This window comes from Panthera onca, chromosome B1 (assembly GCF_046562875.1).
Source record: "Panthera onca isolate mPanOnc1 chromosome B1, mPanOnc1 haplotype 2, whole genome shotgun sequence".
NCBI lineage: Eukaryota > Metazoa > Chordata > Mammalia > Carnivora > Felidae > Panthera > Panthera onca.
Window position 1 is genome coordinate 204,460,178 of NC_138342.1, and position 14,043 is coordinate 204,474,220.

Below are 14,043 nucleotides of genomic sequence, written 5' to 3' on the forward strand. Positions count from 1 at the left end.
CCAGGGCTGAGGGCACTACGTGTAATTTCCAAGTGGGGGCAGGGGATACGGGGCACCGAAACCCAGGAGCTGATCATCAGACCCACACGGCCCAGAGTACAAGGAAACAGGTGAAATACGGAATCGTTTTCAGTACTGAAAGCAGTGCCATGTAGCTCAGCTGTCTGCCCTTCACGACGCACCTGACACTCTACAGTCTGTACAGACCCGAACCGTGGGTTTCAGGAGTCAGTTCCACTCGATCTCCCGTGTCTCAAGTACCGAGAGTATAGATTTTTTCAATTCACAGTTGTGGGGTTAGATGAGCTGCTGATAACCCTAGAAACACGAGGTGGCACCCTCTCCCTCTCATCCTAACGAGGCAGGAAGGGGCTGGCAGAGCAGGATCTGATGGAAGATGCCCCGCAAAGGAGGATTTGGTTTTGCGCCCGAACCCCAAGCCCACTCCTACTGTGTGCAGAACCCCAAGCCCACTCCTACTGTGTGCAGAACCCCAAGCACAGTCCTACTGTGTGCAGAACCCCCAAGCACAGTCCTACTGTGTGCAGAACCCCAAGCACAGTCCTATTATGTTCACACACAATACTTGTTATTAAGGAACACAATACTCGTTGTTAAGGAGTATCTGCTACAGGCACAATATTTTCCCGGGAGTTGTGCAGGAAGCAAAGAGTAATTATAGATTATAATCTGAAATCAATCACTGCTGATACTTCCACGTTAATTCCTTTGTCTTCTTAATCAACACAGCTCTAAATGCCTATATGGCCTCAGACGCCTTTCCAGGTAGCCACCATGTCACAACAGCCTCTTCTATTCTGAGGAATTAAATCTGATTCACAGACTGCAGAACACAGTTTGGACCACGTGAGCCCACCCACCCGTGTGGGGGCCCAGAACCACACGCGGAGCCACAAACAGGCTGTGGGGCAGCCACAGCTGGCGCTAAATGTACAGATGCACGCCGCCGTGCAGGGAGAGGGGCTGGCTGTGAGTCACGACCCCACACCCTCCTGACATGGCCTGTGTCCCTGCCACACCTCTGCAGACTCATGACAAACACCCCTGTTGTTTACGGATCCCAAATGGATGTGTGTTCTGTAGTCAGTGCGGTAATACAGAGCAAACGAAAAATTAAACAGCCTTTCAGAAGCTCACGCTACTCAGATTCTGCCACAGGCTCTTCTGATGGTGTCTCACTCAGAGTGGGTGTGAGCTGAGCACTGTCTCAGACCACATGTGACAGTATGAACCAGCACCCGATAGGGCCAATGGATCTTCTGTTTCAGAAGCCAACCTGGAAGCCTATCGGGAGCCAGGCTAGTTTCAGAACATCCACTAATAACACCTCTGGAACATTTAACTTAAATATATACTAAACATCTGCTCCCTAAATTATTCTCCCACCAGTGGCAGGATAAGGCAAATGCGGATTCTGAGAACGCAAAAGGAAGGAGGCTTCCCTGGATACTAAACAGACAAAACGGAAGCACAGTTGAAGTCAACTGTTTATGGCTCAAGGAAAAGCTGCAGCCAACTAGAGCACAGGAGGGGCGTGGCTCACCCTGCTCCCGAAGCTCAGACTTGACCACAATGTCCTGCTCGTACTCGACGGGGCGGTGCGCACCAAGGCTCCCACCAGCCACGGCACACGACAACAAGGATACACATCCCACCAGTACCACAGGTTCTCATCAACAGTTTCTGGGGAGTCACGGGGAAAAACGTCAAACTGTCTGAAGGTCCACACTTGTTCCGAAACAGCCCTTCTGCTGATTCAGATCTGTACTGGCACTAACCACACACCGCATGTGCACAGGTACATACATGTGTGCACGCACACGCGAATCACCGCTTCAAAGATCCTATGTTTTCACCTACTAGAATGTGAACTGTAGATTCATACTGGAAAAGAAATTGTTTATTTAATAGGACATTATGTATTCAACAGAAACAATACCAAATATACTCTTACTTAAAACAGAATACTTACTTCTCTCGTGCTTTCTTTATGGACATAGATCCATTTCTCACGATAAAAACCTAGAATAAAAATTAACTTTGTTTTTAAAACCTCGCAAATCATTCAAAGTGAAGATTTTTAAGGAACTTCCAACAATTGCACATGCTAACAAAATTATGTGACTCATCACATAGATAAGAGATGCTTTCACCTGGTTAAACGTAAACAGAACTACTTTGTTTCCTAACATCAGTGTAAGAGATGCTGAAACACCTTTACATGAAAAATTATTTAAGACAGCACCACGTCTTAGTAACTTAGAAGAAAATAGCATCTTAACAACGGCAGTAATACCAAAACTTAAGACTATAAAAATGTGATTGTTAATTCTTATGTCTCCTAATAAAAATTCTTCTTTTATTGCCTTTTTCATATACCTCAAATCCCAGAGCTTCAAGGACCATGATGATGCTGGTATCTATAAGACCCTATCTTGGTCAGTAGCCTGATTACCCCCAAACTGTTCTCATGCCTCCCTCTGTGCTGCAGAGCAGAGCGGCGTCTGTCAGCCTGTCACGTAGGCGAGGTACTGCCACCAGGCTCCCAGATCCATCCCCCCCGCCCCCAGCCTACACACTTCTGGGTGTTCCTGATCCACCTCTGCCTGGGGTCTCCTGGACACAAGCCCACACTCAAGACATCCTGCGGTCTGGCCTCCTTGTGTGGGAGCGAGCTGGTGCACTGAACCACGAACATGCTCAGGCATTCAGACGTATGAGCTGTTCTGTGGGCTTTGTTAGCTTTTGTTGTTGCAAAGCTTACTAAAGAAATGGTTAAGCTGTGAACAGTCTGATGACTAAGTGGGCAACACTGGATATAGTGGTCATTTGCATATCACCTCTTATTTCTTAAGACAGCACTGTCAAAACGATGTAGTATATCAGTAACAGTAAACATGTAAAAAGTCATAAAATTATTAATAAAAGTGATCTTACATTGAGTATTTGTATCGTTTCTAAAATGATCCTTTTTCCTCTTTTTGGATGTGTATTCCTGCTCTTCATTACTGAATATTTCTTCATCGTCACTATTTAAGATACTGAAATAAAGACACATTTTATTAGACACTTTTACAGGGATTATCTTCACTTGACTTTTCTTTTATTAAAAAAAAAGATAATATTGGCTTGCAATTCAGGAGACCAAAATAAAGATTGTGTTAAATTCTGAAAGCAACCAGTAACTTTCAAAAGCAGCATATCACAGGTTTGAAATTACAAGGCTAATGCCTCGTGTATTTTTTGATTTGAGAAATCTGAGACTTCTCCTGGTTCTTTTGAAAATGTGCTACCAGGAAGGACCAAATATGTTTCAGACTCCCTCTGGCTCAACCAAGGTGGTTTCAGACTTCAGAGCACTTTACTACAACACAGAGATCATAAACGCTCTGGAGAAATGGTAACGGGGGAACATGATGGCCAGCACTGACGTGATTTGCCATTTCCCTGCTCTGGTGTTGAGGACACACACTCAACATGTCTGTTGGCCTCCCACATGTTCCAAGACTTCCCCAGAACCACTACCGCACAGGAGCATTTTCTTAGCATCAACCAAATAACGCTGTTAGGGCACCTAACTGAAGCCAGGGGAATGAAAATGTTCCTTTCTCCACTTTAAATACATCTAATTAAGAGCTTCCCAATTTTTCTTTTCTTTTTGGCTAAAACACGGAAACAAAATTTAAAGAGGTAACCTAACAACCTGAACACACTTTCTTTCAAAAGATAATTTATAGTTATAAAAATAACATAAAATAGCTTAAAACGCCTCAAGAGTAAAGACGCACACAATTTTTATTTTCAACACACTGGCGTTGGGTTGATTTGGTCTGCAATCAGGGAAAGGCTGGCTGGCGGAGGTCCCGGCCCAATGCCCAAGCTGAGGACTAATACCACTGCTTCCCCAGCTCGCTCAACAAGAAGGCTGCATGAGGCTCCTTTCACTAACCAGCTGCATGTGCCAAGGGAATCCATTCATCACAGTCAAAACAGACTTAAACCTCACTGCGGATAGTTGTAAATCATCAAGATGAGCACAAGTGTGTTTACAAAAACACGTAAAAGCTTTCCATTCAGCGCGGGCGTTAAATAACACCAACTCGTCGAAGCTGGTTGGTCCTAGTGTCGCGTCTTTGATCTTACACTGGCTGGTTGTCATTGATTCAGATCCTGAACACAGAAGCTTTCAAAGCTGCGCAGCTTGGCTTTTCTAACTACAATCTCGACCGCACCAAGGAAAAGCATACAGCTGCTCTTCTCCACCAAGTATGCCCCAGGAACGACAGAGGCAGCACAGGGGGAGCAGAGGAGGCAGGCCTGGGTGGCACCCCAGACTCTGCCCTGGAGGGTGGCCCCCAGATCCTCCTACACCTGTAGGGAGGAATGGTCCCCTTTCATTCGTGGGACACATGGGCAGGACTGGTTGCATGAGCCATGTCCTTCCAGCAGGTGGACCACAGGTGGCGTGGACTGGGGCCCCTGGGCTCCCCACACTGGAGTACACAGAACGCGGAGTCAACCTGCTTGGCTGTGTGGGCAGTGAAGGAGCCCAGCAGACCTCGGTCAGGCCCCCGGGATCTGCACCAGACACGGCACCACCCCGCCACGTCTCACACCTAGTAGGACAGCTACTATAAACCAACCCAGAAAGTAACAAGTGTTGACAAGGACACAGAGAAACCAGAGCCCGCTGTGCTGGTGGGAATGAAAAAGGGCAGCCTCTTTAGAAAACACATATTCGCAGCGATTCCTCGAGAAAGTAAGCACAGATTCACGGGACGGCCCAGCAGTCCCACTGCACAGCGTGTGCCTGAACGATGTGAGTCTCCAGGACATGTCTGCACGCCCACACTCACGGCAGCTGGAAGATGAAAGCACCTCACGCCTGTGCACAGGCAGATGGACAAGCCAAACGAAACATGGTCCACACACACAGTGCAGCATTATTCGGCTTAAAGCAGAAGGAAATCCTGGCACACCCTAGATGGTGGGTGAGCCCTGAGGACGTCATAGGAGGTGAAGGAGGCTGGTCATAAAAGGACAAACCCCGAGTGATTCCGAGTCTCTGAGGGACACAGGGCCATGGAACGCGCAGAGTCAGAAAGCAGAGTGCACCTGCTGGGCTGGGGAGGGGGTGGGGATTCACTTACTAGGAACCCAGCCTCTATCCTTGAGGGTGAGCAGGGAGGGAGTAGGGACAGCTGCAAAGCCACAGGAACACGAGGCCACCACACATCGACCCTCTCTTCACCTACTGCTCAGCCCCCTCACCCACCTCCGATTAAACAGTGTAAACCCCAGTGGGACATGATCTCAGGAGCAAGCAGGCCAGGACGATACCCAGTCCCACTGTGACTGGCGTCCTCACGGAGGAGCTCCGGCCAGCCACCTGGCACGTCCCCGTGGGCACACCGCTGCCGGCGGCCCCTGCTGCTCCCATCGCCTGGACAAGTCATTCGTCCAACCCAGCAGCCCATCTGGAACTGTATCTGCATCACCAGCTCCCTGCCCCTTCTGATTCGCCCAGTCTTCCCCCCACCAGCACCCTACAGACCTACAGCGATCGACCACGCGCACCGCCCCCGTCCCCCCCACCCAGTGTGCCGCACATCTCCAGTGTGCACCCATTTGCCTCCCGCCAAGGGTGCTGCAGATCTCCGGTGTTCACCCCATCTTCCCTGATCATGCTACAGATCTCCTGTGCGCACCCCGTCTTCCTCCCAGCACACGACAGATCTCTGGTGTGCACCCAGTATTCCCCCCAGAGCACCACAAATCTCCCGTGAGCACCCAGTCTTCCCCCCAGAGCACCACAAATCTCCCGTGAGCACCCGGTCTTCCCTCCAGTGCACCACAGATCTCCGGTGTGTGCCCTGTTTTCCCTTGAGTACAATACAGACACAGAATTCAAGGTGACGTGTACCTTTTCTCATTCCTAGGACTTTCCTTAGGAACTGTAGCACCTGCTCTGATCCCACTGCCTGAAATGAGAACCTTATATAAACCAGGTGTGTCCACTATTGCACTGGGTTGATTAGAGGCCCTCCAGAACATGTCCAAGTGCTGACCCCGGCCTCTGCGGTTGTGACCCTAACTGTCCTCATGAAGGTTTTGTGCCCCTTGCTCCAGCTCTTCTTTCTCTAGTGAGAACATTCGTTTGCTTGATGTTGTTCAAGAGACCCCTTAACCTAACCTCATTTTTGAAAACCACCTGGGTGTTTTCCATTCCCGTCTTCCATGTCGCGGTGTTCTTCTGCAACCGCTCCCCTGGTGTGGAGTCCCTCCGTTCCTGTACTCTTCAGCTCTGACTGGTTCTTGTTTTATATTTTTTGCCTCTGCTGAAGGTCTCACCGAGTTCATCCACCCTTCTCTCCAGCTGAGTGAGCACATTTACGGCTGTTACCTTCAACTCTTCATCAGACACACTGCTTACCACTGTTTCATTTAGTCCTTTCACCAAGGTTTTGTCTTGTTCCTTCTTTTGGAACATATTCCTCACTCTCCCCCTTTTGCTTGACTTTGTGTTTTCCTGAATTAGGCTCATTGTCCTAAACTTGAGGGAAAGGTTCTGTGTATGATCACCCCCTGGGTAGACTAGGTGTCTGGTGATGCTGGCTGACTGGACGGAGCTCTGGCCGGTGTGAGCTAGGGTCACGGGGCCCTCTAAGCAGGGGCTCCCTGGCAGGATGGCCAGAAATGGCAGTGGGCTGTGACAGCCCTGAGGCTCCCCGTGCAGCAGGGACTCTGGCAGGATGGCTGAAGTGGACGTCAACCAGGGTGCCCCAGGCTGTGTACAGCCGGCAGGGTACCCTGGCAGAGCAGCCAGGGTCGGGGGAGTGCAGATGGAGGGCCCTGGGGACTGCAAGAGCAGAAGTGGGCACTGGCTGGGGTGGTCCCTGGGCTCTCCACACAGAGGGCATCGTGACAAGACAGGTGAAGGTGCTGTGGGTGCAGGCTGGTGCTTGGTGCAGGGGGTGCCCCAGTAGGGGGTCTGGAGCCAAAGCGAGCATCAGCTGGGGGGCCCTGGAGCAGCCCAGCCAGCATCAGAAGCCAAAGTGATGCGGGTCTGGAGCCTCCTGGGGCACACTGTGCAGGAGGAGGGCTGCTGGTGTGGGCTAGTGGCCAGTGAGGACTTCTGGACCCAACCCCCACCCACACTCTCCAGGTCAGGGGAACATAAACCATAGGACTCACAGCTCCTCAGACCCAGAGAGTTCCAGCAGCTCGCCACTGTTGGGTGAAATTTTAAGGATGGCTCTTTTATAAACTAGCTCATCTTTTAAACTGCACCTTTTTTCTGAGCTCAAAACAGACAAATGTGCTACAGGTCCCTCAGCACTGTCCCTGCCCACTACGGCCCACAGCCTGGGGGTGGGGTCCCTTCCCTGTACAGTCTCTATCTTCCGTGGTGCAGAAGTTGTTCAGTCAGCCCTCAGCTCTTCCTCAGCAGGAATTGCTGGGTTAAGAGCGGTGGGTTTGGGGTGTCCTGGAGGAGGTGAAGTCAGGGTCTCCCTATGTTGCCATCGTGGCCCAGGACCAATCCCGATCACAACCTAATTTGGAAAAAGGATCCCTGGTGATGTATTCAAGTGAAGGACCCCGAGATAAAAATCATCCTGGATTAACCACGTGGGCCCTAAATCCAATGGCTGGTGCCCTCATAAGAAGAGGAGAGGCCACAGGGAGACAGACAGGGACAAGGCTGTGTGACAGTGGAGACAGCAGCTGGAGTGATGTGGCCACAAGCCAAGAGATGTCAAGATTGCTGGCAAATGCCACAACCTGGAGAGCCCCGCCCCCCCCCCCCCCCCCCCCCCCCCCCCCCGCCAAAGCCTGTAGACACCTGCACTTTGGACTTCTGGCTTCCAAAACCATTAAAATCTCTGTTGTCTTGTCTTAGGCTGCTGATTTCACGGTTATGGCAGCCACAGAAAATGAGGGCAGTTACCAATCTTTTAAAATTAGTTCAGGTTGATATTAACCTTGAAAACACATATGTACTATCAATTCTACTATTAAATACAGAAGACACTGGGAGAGAAAAACTCTGCAGACACTGCCTCATGAGAAACATTTTATAAACCAAAGCAAACATCACATACAAAATGTGGCCATTTTTACCCAAGCAAAACACAGTGAAGCCCTCGTGCACAGTCACTAATACATGGTCCCCAGGCGGGCCTCCTTTGGCATCTCTTTCAGAATCCCAGCAGGAACTGGACGGCATGTCAGCTCCTGTCCCCGATGTACCACACTCTGCTCTAACAGCTGCTAATCACTGTTTTCCCTTACACATCGATTCATCAGAGGTTGCCTATTAAACTCAGCTTTTTATCCACACATTTTCCAAAACAGATCAAGGGTTATAGTATCTTCTCCTGCTAGCCAAACACCCACATTTACTCATCTATCTATTTAAAGTCACTTTATTACATCAGATTATTAGTCTGTCTTACAAAAAGAGATTTTAAAAGAAAAAGTTCAATTTATTTAAGAAATGATGAAAAGCTGGGGCGCCTGGGTGGCTCAGTCGGTTAAGCCTCTGACTCTTGATTTCAGCTCAGGTCATGATCTCACGGTTTGTGAGTTCAAGCCCCGCGTCAGGCTCTGCGCTGACAGCTCAAAGCCTGCTTGGGATTCACACTTTCTCCCTCTCTCTGCCCCTCCTCTGCTCGGGCGCTCTCTTTCTCTCAAAATAAATAAACAAACATTTAAAAAACAAAAAGAAATGATGAAAAACTGTTTTCAGTTTTTAGCAACAATATTGCTAAATCTCGCACCCAACACCCTCAAGGACTGTTGAGGAAGGCGTGTTCCGTGGAGCACACTGGGCAGGCGGGAGCCTTTCCGCCTCACGGTTCGCCCAGCAAGGAGGAGCCCCAGCCTGCACACACCACGTGCTCTTGCGAAGGAAACACGGTCTCTCAGAAGTTCAGAGTGGAGCTCCCTGAGCAGGGTGCTCAGGCAGTCCAGCTCCCGCGGCTGCAATGTGGGTGGGGCAGTGCCCTCTGGCCCTGACACCTGCACACCGTGCTGACCATCACCTCCTGCCTGCTGTCCGCCCGACAGACAGACTCACCAACACTGGTGGCGACATCCATACAGCTACGAACCCGATCAATTCCTCTCCACTTAAGTTCAGAACGTGTGTCCATGACACCTGATGCAGAGATGACAGCAATTCTGTGCCAAGGGAGCACATCCCTGGAACAGGTTCAGGAGACAAACTCAGTGAGCCACACACCTATTATCTAGGTAAACCGACTCTCAGGGTCAAGGCCACAGTGAAATTTATGAACGTGCACCAACACAGGAAACAGTGGGCCCAGAAGCTTAGTGAGGAATCCACTACAGAATCCAGTACAGAGTGGATTGTTAGAGACCAACAGGACCAGAGAGGCAGAGGCAAACAGCTGTTGAGCAAATTAGATGTATTTATGTGTAGAACTACAGCACAGCGTGTATGGTTATCTCAGTGTAGACAGAGAACCGCCACGAAAAGTGTGGCAGAGGGGACAGGGAGCGGGGACAGAGGTCAGTAGCTAACTGCAGTTATCAGTTACCGTAGGAGCCAACAGTCAGCATTCAGAACAGAAGGAACCAAGGGTACAATATAAAGGTGTTACTGTAAAGGTGAAAATGAGGGGGAAAAACCTTCCCCAATACTGAAAGAGTAAAGGCGACACGAGATGACAGGCTCTTTGTTGTGTGTGTAGGGAAGACTGTACACAGGCACCGAGATACACACACAGTTACATCTGAAACACTGAGAACTTAAACCAGACAGCAGGAAGTGTGCAGGGCGCAGCCATCAGAAGGACGAGAGCTCTGGATCGGCCCACAGAACAAAATCAAATGCAAATACTGAATACGAGAAACACATCTATGAAAAGATGGTGAAAAACAGAATTTATGGGTCCCAAGAAAAACAACTGTCAAGGGAAATTATAGCATTAAATACAGATATTGATTAAAAAAAAAACTTAATGAGAGTAAATAATTGGAACGTACAATTCAAAAAGCTAGGAAAAGAATTACTAAAGATAAAAGCAAATACCAGTAAGTAGAAAAAATGGTGGCACTAAAAAATAAATCCAAAGCTAGTTCTCTAGAGAAGACAATCAGCAAGATATACCACAAGATAGCTTATCAGAAAAATAAGAGTACAAATACTTAAATTACAGAATGAGAAGAAAATTACAAATGCAAACAGAAAATTTTAAAACCTGTGAAGGACTATTTTATAAAACACTGTAAATTAGTTACAAGAAATAAAACTGATTTTTTTTTTATTGGTGTCTTACTAAACTTATATTTTTAAAAAACTATCAGATTTTTTTCCCTTAGAAGTAGGGCAGGTAATTATATGGGGCGCCTGGGTGGCTCAGTAGGTTAAGCGTCCGACTTCGGCTCAGGTCACGATCTCGCGGTATGTGAGTTCGAGCCCCGCGTCGGGCTCTGTGCTGACTGCTCAGAGCCTGGAGCCTGTTTCAGATTCTGTGTCTCCCTCTCTCTCTGACCCTCCCCCGTTCATGCTCTGTCTCTCTGTCTCAAAAATAAATAAATGTTAAAAAAAAAAAATTAAAAAAAAAAAAAGAAGTAGGGCAGGTAATTATAAAGTCTACTTAAGAAGCAGCAGCAAGGAAGAAAAAGAAGACAATTGTGAACAAGAATAGTAACAAGGGAGAGCATCTCATCCTGATACTAAAACCCATCATAAAACCTCATGAAAACTGCCTCTGGTCTAGTTCAAGATGGCAACACAGGAGGACTCTGAACTCAATGCCTCCCTTGGATATATCGAATCTGTGACACAGAGAACAATTTCCCCTGGGGGGGTGGGGGGGGAAGGCTGAGTAACTCTCAACACATGGAATGAACGAGAAAAAACCTATATGGAAGCAGGTGGGCGAGGCTGAGATACGTCACTGTAAACCCCACCCCCAGCACAGGGACACACAATGAGGAGGGAACTCACAACCCTAAGCCTGTCCTGAGGAGCAAAGGATTTGAAACTGACATTGGGAACCCCAATTTTTACAGCCTGCACCTGAGAGACAAGCCCTCAAAACGTCTAGCTTTGAATGCCAACAGGGCTCAATCCATGGACACAAGGTTGTAGCTAACAGAGGAATGGCTCTCAAAGAGCTCCAACGTGCAGACTCTCCCACCCTGGGGCCCAGCACAGGCGCAGCTGGCTAGAAAGTGCCCAGACTTTCTGTGAACGAGGCTCATGTGCTTTTTTTATAAGGCACTGGCCTGGGGGGGGCAGGGACATAACTTAACACACATCTCGAGGCCTACTGATCCACTCTCCAGAGACAGAAGCTGGCGGGCGACATCTCTGTGCTCTCCTGCCTCACGTTAGGTCTGGAAAGGAGCCTGTACACTCATCAGACATGCTATTTGCTGTGCTCCAGCCCCAGAGGCACCCCTAGATCTTCTGGCTCTGGGTAGCCAGCATGGCTCAAGCTGGGGGCTCACAGGACCAGATATACTTGCCTACTCTACAAACTGCTGCCCAAGGGGCTGGCCTCCCATCGATCAGAATCAATGTGCTGGTTGAGATCCTCCCCTTTGGAACAATGACTGGTCTTGACGCACTCAACTACTGGGAGCCATTAAGAATAAAGCAGGCTGGCTGCCTGCACAATCACAAAGATGTGAGAGGTGATCAAGACTGAGGGCAGGGTTGACCGAGAAGCTGCAACTCCTACATAAGACCAACCCTTCCAGCCTGGGAGAGGTGGCGGTTTCCTCTAATGCATAAAACTCACACAGAGAGTCCAGCAAAATGAAGCAACAGAGTTATATGTTTGAAACCAAAGAACAAGATAAAACCTAAGGAAATCTTAGTACCACAAAGATAAGTAACTTACCTGATACAAGAGTTCAAAATAATGGTCATAAAGATTCTCCCTGAGCTTGGAGGAAAAATGAAGAAAGAATCTCAAGAAAGAAACAGAAATATACAAAAGTACTTAGAAATCCAGAGCTAAAGAACACAATAACTGAATGGAAAAATACAGCAGACTAAAGGAAAGCAGAAGAAAGAATGAGTGAACTCTGAAGACAGGGCAACAGAACTCCCCCAATCAAAGAAGCAAAAAAGGTAAAAGAATGAAAAAGAATTAAGAGAGCTTAAGGGAAGTGGACCAACATTCTCATTACAGGGAGAACAGAGAGAAAAAGGGCAAAAAAGTTAAGGAAACAATGGCTAGGGGTACCAGGTAGCTCAGCTGGTTAAATGTCCAACTCGATCTCAGCTCAGGTCTGAGCCCCACATTGGGATCCGTGCTAGGCGTGGAGCCTACTTAAAAAAAAAAAAGAAAAAGAAAAAGAAACAATGGCTGAAAACCTCCTTACTCTGGGAACAGAAACAGACATCCAGACCCAGGAAGCCCAGAGAGTTCCAGTAAGATGAATTCAAAGAGATCCATACTGAGACACATTGTAATTCAATTGTCAAAACTAAAGGACAGGGCAAGAATTTTAAAAACAGCAAGAGAAAAACAACTGGTTGTATATAAGAAAACCCTGTAAGACTCCCACAGACTTTTCAGTGGAAACTTCGCAGGCTGGAAGGAGGGGCATGATGTATTCAAAGTGCTGGAAGAAAAAAACGCCAACTGAGATTACCGTACCCTGCACAGCTGTCCTGTAGAACTGAGGCAAGATGGTTTCCTAGGCAAGCAGGACTTACAGGAGCTCATCACACTAGATGAGCCTTACAAGAAGTGCCTGAGGGACTTCTTCAAAATAGGGGGAGGGGGAGAGGGGGAGAGGGAGAGGGAGACACAAAGGAATGATTCCAAACTCCGTTTTAGAGGTTAGCAGTGCTTTCATACCAAATTGGACACAAACAGCATGAGAGAAGAAACTTACAGGTTCATATCCCTGATGAATATAGATGCAAAACCCTTAATCAAATATTAGCAAAGCAAATCAACATAACATTAGAAGCATTATACACTATGATCAAATGGGTTTATTCCAGGCATTCAAAGACGGTTCAACATCTGCACATCAATGTGATATACTACATTAACAAAAGGAAGAATAAAAATCATATGATCAACATAACAGATGCACAAAAATAATTTGACAAAATTCGACAAACATTTAGGACAAAAACTCTCAGGAGGGTACAGATGAACCTACCTCAACATAATAAAGGCCATATATGACAAGCCCACAGCTAACATCATACTCAATGAAGAGCTGAAAGCTTCTCCTCTAAGACCAGGAGCAAGACAAGGATAGCCACCACTTCTGCCACTTTTAGTCAACATTAGACTGGAAGTCCTTTCTAATTTTGCAAGAAAAGAAATAGAAAGCATTCAAATTGTCAAGAAAGAAGTAAAACCATCATTATTTCCTGGTGACATGATCTTCTACATAGAAAACCCTGAAGACTCCATCAAAAGACCATTAGAATAAATGAGGTCAGAAAAATGTAGGATACAAATATGTAAAAATCTATGTTTTCTAACACTAATAAGGAACTCTCAAGAAGATAAATTTAAAAATTCAGTAAACAGCTTCATTTACAATTAATTGTGCCAAAAAGAATAAAATACCTAGACATAAATTTAACCTAGGAGATTAAAGACTTGTACACAGAAAACCACAAGACATTGATGAAATAAGCTGGAGATGACATATAAATGGAAAGATATTCCATGTTCATGGACAGGTACAATTAATATTGTTAAAATGTCCATACCTGAAAGCAATCTACAGAATTAATATAATCCCTATAGAAATTCCAATGACATTTCTCAAAGAAATAAACAATCCTAACATTTATATATAACCACAAAAGACCCCAAATATCCAAACCAATCTTAAGAAGTACAAAGCTGGAAGCATCATGCTCCCTGATTTCATACTATGTTATAAAACTATACTAATCAGAACAAAATAGTATAAGTAAATAAAGATGGTCATGGGTCAATGGAACAGAACAGAGAGTGTAGAAAAAACCCACACATACATGGTCAATAAATTTAAGACAAAGGA

General features: G+C 47.0%; 1 protein-coding gene across 10 annotated transcripts in view; it reads right to left on the bottom strand.

Moving 5' to 3' along the window:
- FBXO25 (F-box protein 25) overlaps window positions 1-14,043 on the bottom strand; it is a 53,277-nt gene that overhangs the window by 21,380 nt on the left and 17,854 nt on the right. For all 10 annotated transcript variants that reach the window (XM_060652794.3, XM_078445200.2, XM_078445197.2 and 7 more), the window contains exons 3-4: window positions 2,959-3,062; window positions 1,994-2,043 (exon numbers count right to left, since the gene is read on the bottom strand). In XM_060652794.3, coding sequence (XP_060508777.2) covers window positions 1,994-2,043; window positions 2,959-3,062 — 154 coding nt within the window. The remainder of the gene's footprint in view (window positions 1-1,993; window positions 2,044-2,958; window positions 3,063-14,043) is intronic.